Source organism: Austrofundulus limnaeus, unplaced genomic scaffold, assembly GCF_001266775.1.
Source record: "Austrofundulus limnaeus strain Quisiro unplaced genomic scaffold, Austrofundulus_limnaeus-1.0 Scaffold130, whole genome shotgun sequence".
Classification (NCBI taxonomy): domain Eukaryota; kingdom Metazoa; phylum Chordata; class Actinopteri; order Cyprinodontiformes; family Rivulidae; genus Austrofundulus; species Austrofundulus limnaeus.
The window spans coordinates 715634-731266 of record NW_013952532.1 but is presented as its reverse complement, the minus strand read 5'-3'; the positions used below and the strand labels follow the sequence as shown (position 1 = coordinate 731266).

Genomic DNA, 15633 nt, shown 5'->3' with positions numbered 1-15633 from the left:
CACGATAGAAGTTTAATGACCACAAAATCAGGACCAATCCAGTCAGATTAAAGTAACAAAAATAATACAGTTTCATTGTTGTGCTTTTAGCTCAAGGAACAATGTGCAAAACGGTCTGTTTAGTTACTGTTTTCTAAAATTTCAGTTTGTCAGTTCTACATGACTATCCTAAAAACTGATTTTTAAAGATCTCCGATTTGAAAGGGTTTAAACCTTGCCTTTTCTTTCCACCAAAATCATCATTACAATGTGGGCAAACAAGAAGAAAATGTTTGTCTGGCAAAAATGTCCATGTTGCAGTGATGAAAGCCTCTGTACATCAATCTTGAAGCACAAATCAAAAATAAAAACAAACTGAAAAGATGGAAAACTATTTATCAGCCAAATATGAAGCAGTCAAAACAGCCAAGTCTGCCTGTGCTTTGCTGCATGTCTGCATCAAAGCTATGATGCTACAACTGTTCTCACTCTTAAATGGAGCTGAATGCACTTCCAGCAGTTCTGTCAAGTGCCTTTAAACCAGTTTGTTCACGATGTTACGCAGAAATAAGAAAGTGTGCGTGACTAGCTGCAGAGGGTTGAGGCAGCAAGTGCGGGGTGGAGGGGTGGGGTAGGAAAAACAGTCAGACAAAAAGTTGATGAGGCTGAGGAGGAGGGAACAACTTGGTATATTCCTCTTCAAATGTAATATTCTTTAATTTCTCTATAGAGAAGAAAGTCTGAGCACCCTGTCAGAAAACAAACAAACAAACAAACAAAAAACAGCCATACACATCAGTTCAATTTTCTGCAAATAATATACAAATAAACTTRAGAAATTTTAGGACTAGGAAAGATGTCCTCATATGCAAAGCAACCTCCTAAACAGTRAATAATAGTTTAATTTAACTGAATGAATCCTTTACCACAAAAAGTTGCTTACCCAAGTGAAAATTGAAAAGAAAGAGAAGGTGATGGCCGCTCGGGCAGCGTCTCCTCCCTCCCTCAGTGGGTTGTCCTCTGGCTTGGTCACCTGCCACTGGTTGGCCAAAAAGCAGAAACCCACAAACCACATGAAGGACCAAAACGCTGGAAGGAGAGAGAGAAAACAAATAAAGAAAGAAATACGTYCTGCATTTAATACATAACCTTTTCTTCTTCTTTTTTATTTATTTTAGACAGAAAAAGAGATGCATAGGTAATTCTGTTTCAGTCTTTTTAAAGATTTTAATTAAATCTATTATAGAAAAAAAGTATTTTTTTAAATAAATAGTACATTTAACTTCTTCATGCAGTCTTGAGAATAAGTACCATAGCTGGAGTATGGAGTTGTAAAAACAGGATATGAAATTGCTGTTGCTATGCCAGATGGTTTTAAGGTTGGATTTTTTATCAATGGAGTGAGCAGCATTTTGTCTAATAAATAGGCAAAGACCATAATGGTGTGTTATAAGGGTTGGCAAAATCTGTTTCTTTCTTCTTTTTTTTTTTTGTAAAATTTAACTTTTGCTTTTGGCTTTAAATCACAGCATCWTTTATTCTTTCCTCATACCTACAACAAAAGGCCATCTCTCGTCTCTTTATACCCAGTGGTAACTCCCCTTTTTTGTGGGGATATGGTCATTTTTATTATTCATTTGCTGTCTGACCACTGCTAACAGCCGACTGTAGAGGTGCTCTTCTGACAGAGACAGTCCACCTGAGACTCCTTCTTTACACACTGCAGAATGGGCACACTTTATATAAATTTTAACCTCTGCAGCAAAACAAGCAGGCTGCCAACTTTTGACCTTTGAAGCAACAAAGCAATATCGTAAATCAGTTTCAAGTGCCAGCTCTGCAGGTAAGATTCTCCGAAATGACTTTAGGAAGGTATTTTATGTTCATTTGCCTTTAGGCTGCTCGAGGTGGAAAAACACCTTGACAAAAAATCCTGTTTATCTAATTTTCTTCATTCAAAACAAACACGGGTGTCAGTCTTAAATGTTAACTTCCTTTGCGGCACAGATTTATGATTTCCCACATGTCTGATTTGTTCTTTCACTGACAACCAGTGAGGTGGGAAATATGAACTGCACATTTCCACCTACAACTAGAGTTTCTTGAGGCATCTGAGGTGACAGAGTTTGTGAGTCAGAACGAGTGCAAACACAAGAAACTGCCACAATGCAGTGACTGTAGWGCTGGTAGTGACTTGGATCTGTTTTGTGCATTTATGCTTAAAAAGATATACAACCTTGGAATCAACCACCCGCTTCGGATGTTATCATCCATTAAATGGACATTATTAGCCATTATCAGTCCCTTTAGAATGGCTTCAGACTGGCTTCAGACTGTCCCGACTGTGCCGCCTAGTGGGTTCTCCATCCCATAGAATGGCTTCAGGCTGTCAGCTGGTTAATATGAGGCATAAAACCACTAAGATTTTTTTATGCAATCTGGTTATGAGGCATAAAACCATAAGGTTAATTTTAGAGAAAATGACAGGCTACGATAAAGTAGACTGGACTCCGGCGGTAGCAGATTGTTGCATTCCAACGTACATGGCACYGGTAACCCACTAGGGGGCAATGTCGGGACAGTCTGAAGCCATTCTATGGGACTGATAACTGCTAATAACGTCCATTTAATGGACTGATAACATCCGAACCTGCTGAATCAACATACCTGCCAGTGAAGCATAGCTACGATAACAGGAAGATTAAAGTAGAAAACTCAATTGTATTTTTTTAAAAAGCAGGATAATAATTGGAGAAAATCTGTGAGAAGCAAAGCTACTTGCCCTGAGTATCATGTAAAAGGATCAGACAGATCTATCAGACAGTAAGAATTACCACAGCATCAAATATGATGCTTTCCAGCTCAGAAGTGTGACTACTACTATTTACGGTAATCTGAACCAACAACCAGTTGTTCTTTTGTTTCATTAATGTACAAACGAACTATGTGAGAGAAACAGAGGGTGTGCACCTGGTGAAAACAGGAAAGGAGAGTCTCGTCTGCAGTGGTGGACAAAGTACTCAACTCTGTTACTTGAGTAAAAGTATCGATACTCATGGTCAAATCTTAACTAGGTACAAGTAAAAGTTGCTTGGTCAAAAATCCACTAAAGTTAAAGTACTTACTTTTGAAAAATACTTAAGTATTAAAAAATACGTGTATTTTAAAATACTCAAATATTCAAAAGTACAGATTAAAATGTCTAATATCAGTACATTGCTGTATTTTTTTCAGAGTGATTTTACAGAACCTTGTAACTCTCAGAAACCACCTGATGTATCGACACATGCAACCACTTTGCTGCAAATTCTACACCACCTGTAAAGACTTCAGCATAAAAATGCAATAAAGTGAGTGGTGAGTTCTTAAATACAGAAATGTATTTTATCCGTGGTGAACAGGAAATACGTTTAAACTGATACAAACAATTTTTTCAGTCCTAAAATCTCAAACATCGAGCTGAGATATGGCCATGCTGCTCTGGTTTCTTCACTTGAGTTTCTTCAACCGTCTCCATTGCTGGGTTCTGTTTGAAATGAAGGTGGGAGCTCAGCTCGCCACCGTCAACGAGGATGGCGTAATTCCAAATCTATCCCAGGTGTGAGCTATGACTGTGATTGGTTCCCCTTGTGAGGAACATAACGTGTGGCAAAATGTATTTCAATAAAGGAAAACAGCAAAAGTGGATCACAAAGCTATGCTGAGCCAAAAGTAACGAGTAACTACCAAGCTTCAAAAAATATAGTGGAGTGAAAGTCATAAGTTCTCCAAAAAATAATTACTCAAGTAAAGTTACTCAAAAAATGTACTTAAGTAAGGTACTCAAGTAAATGTACTCCRTTACTGTCCACCACTACTTGTCTGTGACAGAAACCACCTCATTAAAGAAGGCAGTGCTTGACTATTGTTTCRTTATGTTCCCAGCAGCAGCACTGCCRCAGAGAAAGCCAGTGTCAGACACATCAAAGCACATCTCATAGTCTTGTTAGTGCAAGAGGAGTACCTGTCTCCTTCCCATCCCTTTCACACCTCCTGTCCTCTTTCTGTGATCATATATTAACTACAAGTCTATTTTTTTCCACTTGAAAAAAAAACTTGCACACATTTTTGTAGTCTGCTGAACAGTGATCAGCTGAAAAAAATCTACATACAAAAGCCTTGTTACAGAGAACTTCAGCAAAAGAGGAGAAAAGCAAGCCTACGAGAGAGGAAAACACCTGTCCACAATAATTTTTTGTATTGTCCATTCACAACTGCAAACTAGATTTCCTATTTTTTTAATAAACTCTGTGTCATGAAAGATTAATAGAAGGCAGTGCAAACCTCCTGAAAATAGTGGAGTGGCTTGCAAGACCATGGTCTTCAGCCAGAAAAGGGTGGGCTGCCAATTGTAGGTCAGGAGTGAGCTTCTGATTCAAGCAGAAAGGTTTAAGTAAATTAGGGTTTGGTTTCTGGGGTTGAGGTAGAGAGGTACATGGAATCAAAAGGTGAATTGGGACAAATCTGCAGTAATGTGGACTTTATACTAGTTTTTCAAAGAGCTGAGGCACGAGGCAAAGTTGTTACCAATCAGTTTATGCTGCAACCTTAAATAGTTGTGAATTATGGGTTGTGTCAAAAAAAAAAAACAGGTTGTAAATATGAAAAGTTGAAATAAGCTTTATCTTTAAAAATATGACTTATCAGTATACATTTTGGTTACATATATATTTATCTGATATATTGTGACAAAACCACTTATAATTATGACACCTGAGTTGAATTTGCAGTTTTGAGCCTCAATAGTAACTGTGTTCTGTAACACAGCTAAAGCAGAGGTTATATTGTTCCTTGATACAATTGTCTGCATGTCTTTTTTGCTTAAATTGGTCCTTTGACCATGACTTTTGCTAGTGTTTTATCAACTGTACTGATAAATATCCTCAAAGTATAACTAACTTAATTCTTCTTTAAAGATTCTAACCTTCAAATACTGYGTCTCACTTTATGAGGTATGCAGGAAAAATAGATAACCAATTCCTTTATGCAAATACTACTTCGGTATTACCAGCATCATGTACTTTTTTGAAAAAAAAAGTGTTGTTTTTGGCCATAAAAAGCCACTTTCACAGACAAAATCATGTTACCAATTTCCCCCAATGCTTAAAGTAAGTTCGCACCAAGCCTTAAAAAGAGATTTGAGAGCAGCGCAGCAGTCAGCTCTCCCCACCCGAGGCTGAAGGTCAACAGACGATCATGCTAAGCTTGCTAACTGTTCCACCCTCTGACTGCTGCAGGGGCGTGTCTTAGAGAGAGGCTTTTATACCAGAACACAGCCGCTGTGAYGAAACYGTGGAGAAGACACGTCACAGCGGAGAGCCGTTAACCAATATGCAAATTGGCCTGCAGTACCACTGCTCTACCCATATGAGCAGCAAAAACACGTTTTTAGACCAAATATTACAGATTTGAACAAATACACACAAAAACATCAAAATTAGCACAGAAACAGTACTATATAACATTTTAGACACATTCTAGGCAGTTTATCAGCTAAAAGAAGTTAATTTTGGGGTAAGTTACTCTTTTAAAGCTTGTTATTGTTGGTCCCAAAACTTTTATAGGAAATTAATTGTTCACAATCAAGTGTACTCAGTGATTCTGTATGATTTGTAAAATAAATGATCGCAATATTTATGGATCAAATCAACATTCACTGACTGAGAGTCACTTCTTGTGTGTCCATTCATTTTTGCACTGGAGGAATGKTTACCCAAAATAAAAGTGATCCCTTGCTAAATAAATTACTCTTATAACTTTGTTATAAGAAGTGTAAGACTGAACCCTTACACATGTTTGAAGTGAATTCATCAAGTTAACCAAAATCTACAGGACAATAAATTACTTGAATACAGTGCATTCAAATATAATAGTGCCACCATGAGACAACTGAGGCTTTTATTTTGTTGGGGTCAATCATCGCAATAATTTGTTAATTGGCCAATTTATAAATTAAAGTCTGCATGCAACATGAGGCTAGACAGTGATAGTAAGATGCATCATCTGTAAAAAAAAAGATTCAAGGTAAATTTTGCCCTGTTTATTCATTTATAAAAAGCAACTTTGTCATTTTTTTAATATTAAATTAATGTAGCTACAAGAATATCAATTTTTTAATGTAGCATTTTTAGGTTCGGCTTTTCAAGACATAGTGTATTATGTACAGTATCATAATTAAAATTAACTTTAAAATCTAAAAAACTAATACCATTGAAAGAATTATTGGGGTTTATGTGTTACACTGACTGTAATTACACCACACATAGTCTAGTTTGTTTTATGATAGAAGTGTAATGACTGAAAAATGTGATTTATAATTAWCTTGATGATTCTATATTAATAGGCACATGCCAGGGAACAAATTCAACACATAATTGTATTTTTAAAACCATTAGGATAGGCATTTGATTGTTTGTGAGCATGGTTTTGATCAAAATGACAGGGACCCCCTCCCGGCTGATGACGTAATTAATATAGGCGGAGTCATTACCTGAAGCTGATGATAAAACTCTTGGGATTTCCTGTTTCGGMCTGATTTCCTGGTGGTGCRTTAAACAGGCTTTCAGCRAGAGCTCTCTGGTTTTCTGTATGGTTTACTCTCACACTCACATTAAATTTGCACATTCTCATATGATTTCGCATGCATCCTGGTAATGAACGCGCAGTAATGTTTATGTCTTTCACCATGCATGTGTCAGTGACTCTTTATTAAGTTTGTMTTTAGTTGTATTATGAAGAATGAAAGGGGTTTACCTGACACCCCAACATCAGCAAGSACTGCCTTTTTGCGGTCTTTGACGCTGCTGATTTGAGGGAAGTAGATGTCCAGAGCCAGAAATGTAACACAGCASAGGAAGGCCATTGAGCCCATAAAGACGCCATAATTACACGCGTTCTGGTTCCGGTTGAAGATGCAATACTCCTCCACTTCCTTGGGGCGATTTATGTAGCCCTCGTTGGCGATGCAGCCGAAGATCACGATGGAAAAGAGCTGGAGAGGAAAATTCAAAAGAAGAATAGAGATATAGATGTCAGAACAAAGAAGAGATTTCATATGAGAACTACTGACAAAACAGAATCTGCCAACAGGATGTAGACAGCACYGAGAGAATAGTTACACTTAGTTATCGACAGAAGCACAGATATCCAGTATTTTCTGAGGTTTTGCAATGACTGGCAAAACTGAAAAGTTTTAGTAAGTTTGAAATTACACATCTTGCTACTTCTACAGGCATAAAAAAATCTAAATGTTGCTACTAAATTGAATTAAATTAATAGCAGTGATTAATTCTTAAATATCTCAGAAGTTTGTTAATTTTATGAACACATCACGAATCGGTTTGGTAGAGATTTTCTGCGATTATCAAGAAGCCATCACTGACAACTTCAGTTTGATAAAGAAAATTCTATATTCAAGTATTCTTGTATTTAATTTTATTTGCTTTTATTTGAATATTTTATGAGCATTTCATCAAAATCATTTACAGGTCAGAAAAACTCCCACCTACTCAGGTCAGGCGGAATATTTAGACTGACTGATTCATGAATAAGAAGCCACTTCAGGCTMATGCTACCTGCTCATAAAGTCAAGACAATCCTGCAGGAGTTTTACGAATGATCCTTTGCATGTTTCTTTTAAATATCTTACTCTATGCTGACCTCTTTATTTTGTCTTGACCGATGTAGTTTGACAGAAGCAGTTTGCCTTTTCTTGCTGTTACACACAAATGACAGTTTATATGGTCACAGAAATATTATGTGACCAATCACTTCAAACCAGTGATTACGTTATTTGGTAAAAATAAATTGAGTACATTTTTAAAATGCTAGCTTTTAAAGGTACGTTTCAGTATCATCCTGATATCAATGCACGATTCAGAGATATGGATTTGTCTCRCTAATCAGAAAGAAGACCCCTGGAAAATCTGTCTGAATCCATTATTTTTCCTATTCTAACAAGGAATTCTTGGCATCATTTAAAGAAGAAACCTTAAACCATATTTAGATATCAGTATGGTATTGAAAATAGCTTTGCTAGCTCACAGGGAATGTAATAACAACTTAGGGCTTTGTTTTGCTCAGTTTTAGTTGTTGGTACTGCTCAGAAAAGTGTGTCTAAACATTTTTTWGGATTGTATTTTGGACTTTTCTTTCAAGGGACATTTTGACAGCTCGTACAGTGTAATCCTTGGTTTGATGTGTCATAAATKTATCAGGACAAAGTGTAACACTTCTCATTGCAAATTTCAGCTTGAGCAGGTTTAAATAAAAAAAAACTGTCAGTGACAGCACTAACCACTGTGCTAATCTGCTGTCTAACTATTCAATAGWTAATTAGTGTAAGGTGCTCCTAGGCTTGAGATAGAGGACAGAATAAATGTAAAGATTTGAAAGATTCTGTTAAAGTCCTCTGGTAGATCCAGTAAAAATATKTTTACTAAATATGTTGATGATACCATCTTTCTTACAGAGGCCTCTTCTTGGAATCATTCCACTAAACTGTTGCTAAAACCTTCTCATTCTCTGCAGAAACGTGTTGAAACTAAATTTGAAGAAGACTAAATTTATTTAATCTGCCAGAACTCAACCAGTTCTCTTTGTTTCTTGAACAAAAGGYTTGTATTTTTCTGTATGCAACAAACTGAAATGGTAGTGGACCCTCTACTGTTATTTTTAGAAAAAAAATTGAATCCTGCAACTTTAAGAAGCAAACCAGCCGACAAAGCACATCAACCTTTTGCTATAAAGTTGTCTTAACACTAATAGGACATTTAGTTTCATTAAAGGTCTGCAAAAGCAAAGCACAGTGAGGTCATGTGCCTTGACCTTTTGTTAAATTCCGAAGATGATTTTCTCTTTTCATTCCTGGACTACTGAAATCAGTGGAATCCTTCAACCTTTATTTAAAAAAAAAAACATTATTTTTATCTTCTCTCATTTAGAACTGAAAACACAACTGATTGTATAAAATGGAGTCCCTAACAGGGCCAGGTTACTTAGGGTGTTTTCACACCTGCAAATCAGGTTTGAAAACACGGATGCGAACCCTGGTGYGGATCAAACAACCCGGCCGAGACCCTTTTTTGAGGTGGTCTTGGTCCGCTTCCAAACGAACTCTGGTGCGGTTCGCTTCTGGTATGAATACAGACCGGCCTCGAACCAAACCAACTGCAGGAAACATGCACCTTTTTGGACTTCAAAAGCCACCATAGATGAGCAACATTAGCACTTCAGTGATGCTAAYGCTAACACTGTGCTACAAAACGTGAGCCGTTGTGGGTCAGGGAATGCAGAGCATCTTGTCTCCTTTAGGTTGTGGCACGCCTTTGACAACACTTTCCCAAAATTATATCATCGCAAAACTGCCAACAAGCTGCTCTTGATGTTCTTTATAGTCATTTGTATTAAAAGCACCATCTTTATTTCTGGGTCTGTGCTCTGTCCTGCCCTCGTCATTTCTGCCCAATGGGAGCAATGATGACCATCACCAATATAGCTTTGTCCACTGGCAAAAACCTCAATGTAAACGCAAACCACACCAACGGAAAAAAAACTAAAGTCCTCTATTTTAACTAAACAGTGGACCAAAGGACTTTCCTGGTGTGAATAAATCCTTAGATACCATTTAAACTGTCTTCCCTTGTCCCTACTATACGGCATCACCAAAATACCCTTTCACGGCTGTAAAAATGAGACAAACAAACACCCACAGAGTTTAGTAGCAACTTTGTACTTCTGGTGTTAAAAGCAAATCAAACAACTTCCATCCAGCTGACAAATCCTCTGATCACGCATCTAGGGAGCTATTTCTGTCTGATTATCGGGGCCAGGCGGGTTTATGTTTGTCAGCAGCCTTTGCTGAGGTGAGTGATGGATTCTGAGTGTGTGACGGGGAGGATAAAGCAGAGGCAGAAAGTTAAAAGCGAAGCTCGGGTTATGGGATAGTTTACTCAGCTGTTGTGTCTGTGTTTGTGCATTAAATGAGAGTGATAAAAGAAGACATAATAGACTATACTTTCACTGGCAGGCCTGATCACAAGGGCCAGAAACCAGGTTTGGGATTAAGATATCTTTCACAAATATAGCCTAGTTTCTTGCCTCAGTTCTCTCTTTATGGTGCGCTTGGAAGAACACAGCTTCAACAGTGAAACTGGAGACTCAACATTTCCAGTTCTGGCTGAAAGAAATGCTTGTTAGAGTTTATCTTTTCAAAACTAACCACTAGCAAAACCATCATCTATTCCGTGAGGGGTAGCAGTGWTGACTTGGTTTTCCTTATTTAGGTCCACACTAAAACTGCAAACTGTGACAACATTAAAGGCAGTGGTGGGCACAGTTCCCCTAAAGCACTAATAGGAGAACTAATTTCCTGATTAGTGTTTTAAGGCTTTTGCTAATGAAATATTTTTTATTGGATTAACACTTGCTAAATTTATAGGCTAAATTTAGAAGCACTGAGGTCTTTAAATGTTRTTGATCAACGTTGAKRTYAACAGCTKACAGTGAAAGCTRTTGCACATGTTGTTCATATGTGTGTCACTTACCCACCAGGTGACATTATATGAACACTAATACAGCTGTGGAATATCAATAAGTCTTAAGAGAGCAACATGGCGAAATATGACTCATGTTGTCTGTTGAAGAATGTTCATGGGTTGACTGGGTTATTTTAGTGCTTTAGAATTAGCCTTTGCTAAAACTTTCAGTGCGTTAGTGCTTTAGATTTAGGGGACCTAAATATCTGAGTTAGTGTTTTAGGGCGAGTGGAACTAATTTTTACATTAGTGATGCCCACCACTGATTAAAGGAAATCTGTACATAATATTCACTTTATTAGTAATGGAGCTAATCAAACAAAACTGATTTGTTTGAATTAATTCTGTGGATAAATTAAGTGTTATTTTTACACCTTAAACTTTTTCATAAAATTGACTATTATATATTTACCTACAAAAAGTCCCCTCATGAGAAACTAAAGAAAACAAGCTCTGATAGGGGAATTTAGAAAACTGCAGCCGAAGAAGTAAAATCCTGAAGTGATATTTAACTACAATAACGATTAAAAGTTGACCCATTCATTTATATACATATATCCATTTTGTGATTATTATTTATCCAGCATCTTTTAGGAATGAAATACATTGTGCCAACGTCTGTGTTTTCCTAAAGGATATTTGAAAAAATACCTGTGCCCTCCAAATCCCCTCCATCCACATAAAGTCTTTTTTATTAGGGGTTCGAGATAATGAAGAAGGAAATTTAAAAGGTATAGAGGGACTGTGGAGGCAGAAGGAACATGGAGGCGGYGCTATTTTTAGCCCGCCTGCATCATCTCTCCCTCCCTGCCCCTCATCTTCTCTCATCTCCCCTTGTTACTGGCCTGGCCTCTGCCCACAAGCATTCTCGAGAAGAACGAGCACGCTTCGTCACTCTCTTTGAGCTACACACGGCTACATSGAAACGCACACGAGTGCCCACAGCATCACATGGCCGGCTTAAGATTCACATAAAAGTCACAAGCACATACAAAAAACCTCTGGCCCCGTCTTGGTCTCATGAYGGCAGAAGGACGTCACATTACTAACAAATACATTTCATATTGACCTAACATCTAATTTGTTGAAGGATTTTGAAGATTTCACATATTATAGGTGTGATAAATGTTGTAAGAACCTGCATACAAGCACTTAAAGCATCTTTACAACAGAAAGCAAATGATGAGGAAATATATACATAAATTTGAAAATATATTATTTTATATATTTTATTTAGTTGACCCTATTTTACTACCAATGACTTTTCATCATCATCATCATCATCATCATCATCATCATCATCATCATCATCATCATCATCATCACTGTCATTATAAGTAAACATAAAATAATAAGAAAACTGAGTGATTTTCCTAAAAACAGAAACTACTTTCATGAAACAAATGTTAGAGAACACCTACTGTTGGCTCTAACCACAAACTTGCAGCCATCAAACTATAATCCTGACATAAAAATGTATAAATCTATAAAACACTTTCATAGCTTTCATAGCTCAGAAGTGGACACTTAGCTCTAAAATCATATTAAAGAGAAATATTACTACCTAACAGACATTTTCACTACTTTTCCAAGCTTTTCTTCAGTGTCTGAAAGCTCATGTTTTATCACAAGACCCTGCAGTGTCGCCAAGTAAACTCTTCAAGTAAATCAAATAAGATTACTTACTTACTTTCATCAGAACAAAGTGAGAAAAGAGGCTACATGCAGAAAGATGCTGCGTCTCTCAGCTTGTTTACAGCTTCATATCTGTACAAACACAAAGTCCATAAACGTATTTAAATGTCTGTCATCAAGTTTGATTTAGACGTCGACAGGAGTTTTTCATTTTGTGTAATAAGGACATTCGGACCTGCAGGGCCACTGGTGAAATGGCACACTTTGGATTTCTGATACTCTCCTGAGAAATTCCACAGGGAAATAAACCTCCGGTGCCACCAGAGACTCCCCGCCTCTTATTTCTTACCATTTTTTTCACCTCAACATGCTCCAGTGACACAAACAAATAATCTAGAAACCTAGAAACTAAAAACAGAAGACGAACTTTCTAGACCTTTTTTGTTTTGTTTCTGCAGCCTCCTGCCGTTGATTTTGTGAGAGTTGGCGCTAAAGAACGAAACCTTCGAACCAAAATGACACACAAACATCACTGCGCCGTTGTTTCGCTGTACCTAGTTTAAATCCTTTACATGATTAGACGTCGTTAAAAACTGGAGCGCGTCTGTGAGCGTGTGACTGTTTCTCCTTGAGTATTAGGAGCGAGGTTTCCCCGCCCCTGTGATGTGCAGACACATCACAAGGTTTGTGAGCGTGATAAAAGCAGGCACTGTGAATGTGAAGAATGCCACGCGGCCCCTGGATCTTGTGACCACCCGAGGGTCACTCACAAATTGCACACAAGAAACACTGATTGATTCAAATGTGTGTGCCTATGTGGAGCTGTGTTCATGAAGGCATGTCCTCCCTCTAGAATCGCTGTTTATATTCTGCTTTTAAGCTTTCTTTTATGACCACTTCCCCCCCCCCCTCTTCATTTTTTTACACTAATTTTCATCAGTATTTTTGCAAACTGATCAGTTCCTATATGTAAAAGTTGGGAACATTTTTTTTGTTTTGTTTTGATCTGCTCTGAGGCCTATATCATGGTGGTTCAATCTGGTTGGTTATGAATGATTTAAAGCTGCTGCTGAGCTGAAYGAAAAGGTCTCTGAGATCCATTTCATAGGCAAGACAACTGAACTGATACAAGCAGAAGTACTTCACTGAGAGGTTCTGTGATAGACCAGTACAAAGTAACAGTACATCATATAATGAGTTTGGTGTTTCGGTGTCTTCTTGAAAGCATTTTTCTTGGAAAAATGTGAATATTTGTAACAACTTCCTTTTTATTGCATGTTTATAAAAATTAAATATAAAAGCATCCATCCATTATCTTAACCCAACAGTCATGTTTTTGGTCTGTGGGAGGGAAACCAGAGAAAACCCATACATGCACAGAGAGAACATATAGACACTAACTAAAAAGGTCCCGGGATGGGATTCAAGCCAGCAACCTTCTAAMTGAGAGGCAATCGTTCTAACATCTGAGCCACTGTGCAGCCAACGTAAAAACAAAAACAAACAAAAAAAAAATCACAACTTAATTGCTCAGGAGGCCACACTTATCCAAAGCCAACAAATCATGGAGCAGGTATCTTGGGGTGGAGTGGGGTTTTGCTCAATAAATCTTAAATTTTTGGTATTGGTATTGGTAATTGGGGATGGGTACAACCCAGGTGAGCGGGGGCCTCATAAGTGGACCCATTGCTCTCCCCAAAAGATACTGGGCTTTAATCAAACCTTTTTGTCCCTCGGATGAAGAACACCAGGTTAGAAACCCTCAGTGTTCTAAGCTTCTCGGGATCCACAAAGGGGTCTCCAAGAATTCTTTCCCTTAGACTACTCAGAGCCAAGCATTGGCCTAAGTAGTGCAAAGAGGTCTCTGATTCAATGCCGCAGGCATCACACAGACCATTGTCTTGGAGTCCCATCACCATTTTATGGCGGTTGAGCAGATTGCGCCCAGTTAGGACTCCAACCAGTGTACTTAAAGTATTCCTTGTCAAGGCAAGAAGGGATTTTCCAAATCCATGATTTGGACCGTTTATCAGTTCCCGTGCCTGTCTACAATCCGTCAGCTCCCTCCATCGGATTGAGTGTTGACGTCTGATCCATGCCTGTAGGGCAGTCCTGCAGATTGTTGTTGAAACGCCCACAGCAGGCTCTGGTCCTTTWAAGTGGGCCTGACTGCCAGCTCTTGCAAGGTAGTCAGCTCTCTCGTTACCATAAATGCCAGTATGTCCTGGTACCCATTTAACAGTAACACTATTATCTCTCCCCAGTTGGTTATTGCATGTTTACAAAAATTAAATGTAAAAGCATCCATCCATTATCTTAACCCAACAGTCATGTTTTTGGTTTGTGGGAGGGAAACCAGAGAAAACCCATACATGCACAGAGAGAACATACAGACACTAACTAGAAAGGTCCCGGGATGGGATTCAAGCCAGCAACCTTCTAACTGAGAGGCAACCGTTCTAACATCTGAGCCACTGTGCAGCCAACGTAAAAACAAAAACAAACAAAAAAATCACAACTTAATTGCTAAGGAGGCCACACTTATCCAAAGCCAACAAATCATGGAGCAGGTATCTTGGGGTGGAGTGGGGTTTTGCTCATTAAATCTTAAATTTAGATTTCACAATTGATGTAAAATCTATTTTTCATATTAAATTAAGTTTCAAAAATGTATTTTTTGTTTTGTTTTTGGAGGGGGCAGGGCATTTGGCCTGCAGGCCACCCATTGAATAGCCCTTTTATAAACACTGCCTTTAGACAATTTGAGCWGGTAAAGATACGGATGTCCGAGTTTTATTGTGCAATATCTTAAAACTGAAACATTTACATTTGGCCATTTAGACCTAAAGGTGAAAGTTCTTTTTGAGCACTTGTTGTCACTGCAGGAAAAATTCATGCTTCCTGTTATGTTAACATAAAAAGTAAGACAATGTTCAGTTTCTCAGTTTAAACTTTATTTTTATGACCTTATGGAGATAGAATATTAATAAATAAGCAAACAAGTATCAAGGAAAATGTATTAAAGGGGCAATATTATGTGTTTCTCAGGCATACATTTAAATACTATACCATAATAAAGTACAAATGTTAACTTTAGCTGTTATTAAAATGCTGTTTTATGTTTAAATAGAAAATAAACTTATCTTCTCATCACTTCCTCTTCTAAACGCCTTGAAATTGGCCTCTGTCTCTTTAAGAACCACCTTCCGCGCGTTCCACACGTGAGCGCTATGATGCAGGTTACTTGGCATCTGAAAATACATTTCCTCAAAGGTATTTTTAATGTGAAAAGAGCTTCACTGAGTGAGAGGTAATGGATCTCAGCAGACAGTTTAAGTTTCACTTTCACTTTCACCCTAGAGCCTGCAGGAGTCATGGGCGGTGTGTGTGTGTGTGTGTGTGTGTGTGTGTGTGTGTGTGTGTGTGTGTGTGTGTGTGTGTGTGT

At 37.9% G+C, this 15633-nt stretch overlaps 1 protein-coding gene across 2 annotated transcripts in view; it reads right to left on the bottom strand.

Moving 5' to 3' along the window:
* syngr1b (synaptogyrin 1b) overlaps window positions 1-15633 on the bottom strand; it is a 33385-nt gene that overhangs the window by 2998 nt on the left and 14754 nt on the right. The window contains exons 2-4 of one of the 2 annotated variants that reach the window (XM_014015507.1): window positions 6772-7009; window positions 923-1068; window positions 575-728 (exon numbers count right to left, since the gene is read on the bottom strand). In XM_014015507.1, the coding sequence (XP_013870961.1) occupies window positions 624-728; window positions 923-1068; window positions 6772-7009 (489 nt within the window). In that variant the 3' untranslated portion in view covers window positions 575-623. Of the gene's footprint in view, window positions 1-574; window positions 729-922; window positions 1069-6771; window positions 7010-15633 lie in introns of those variants that run through there. The other variant, XM_014015506.1, reaches the window with a different exon arrangement.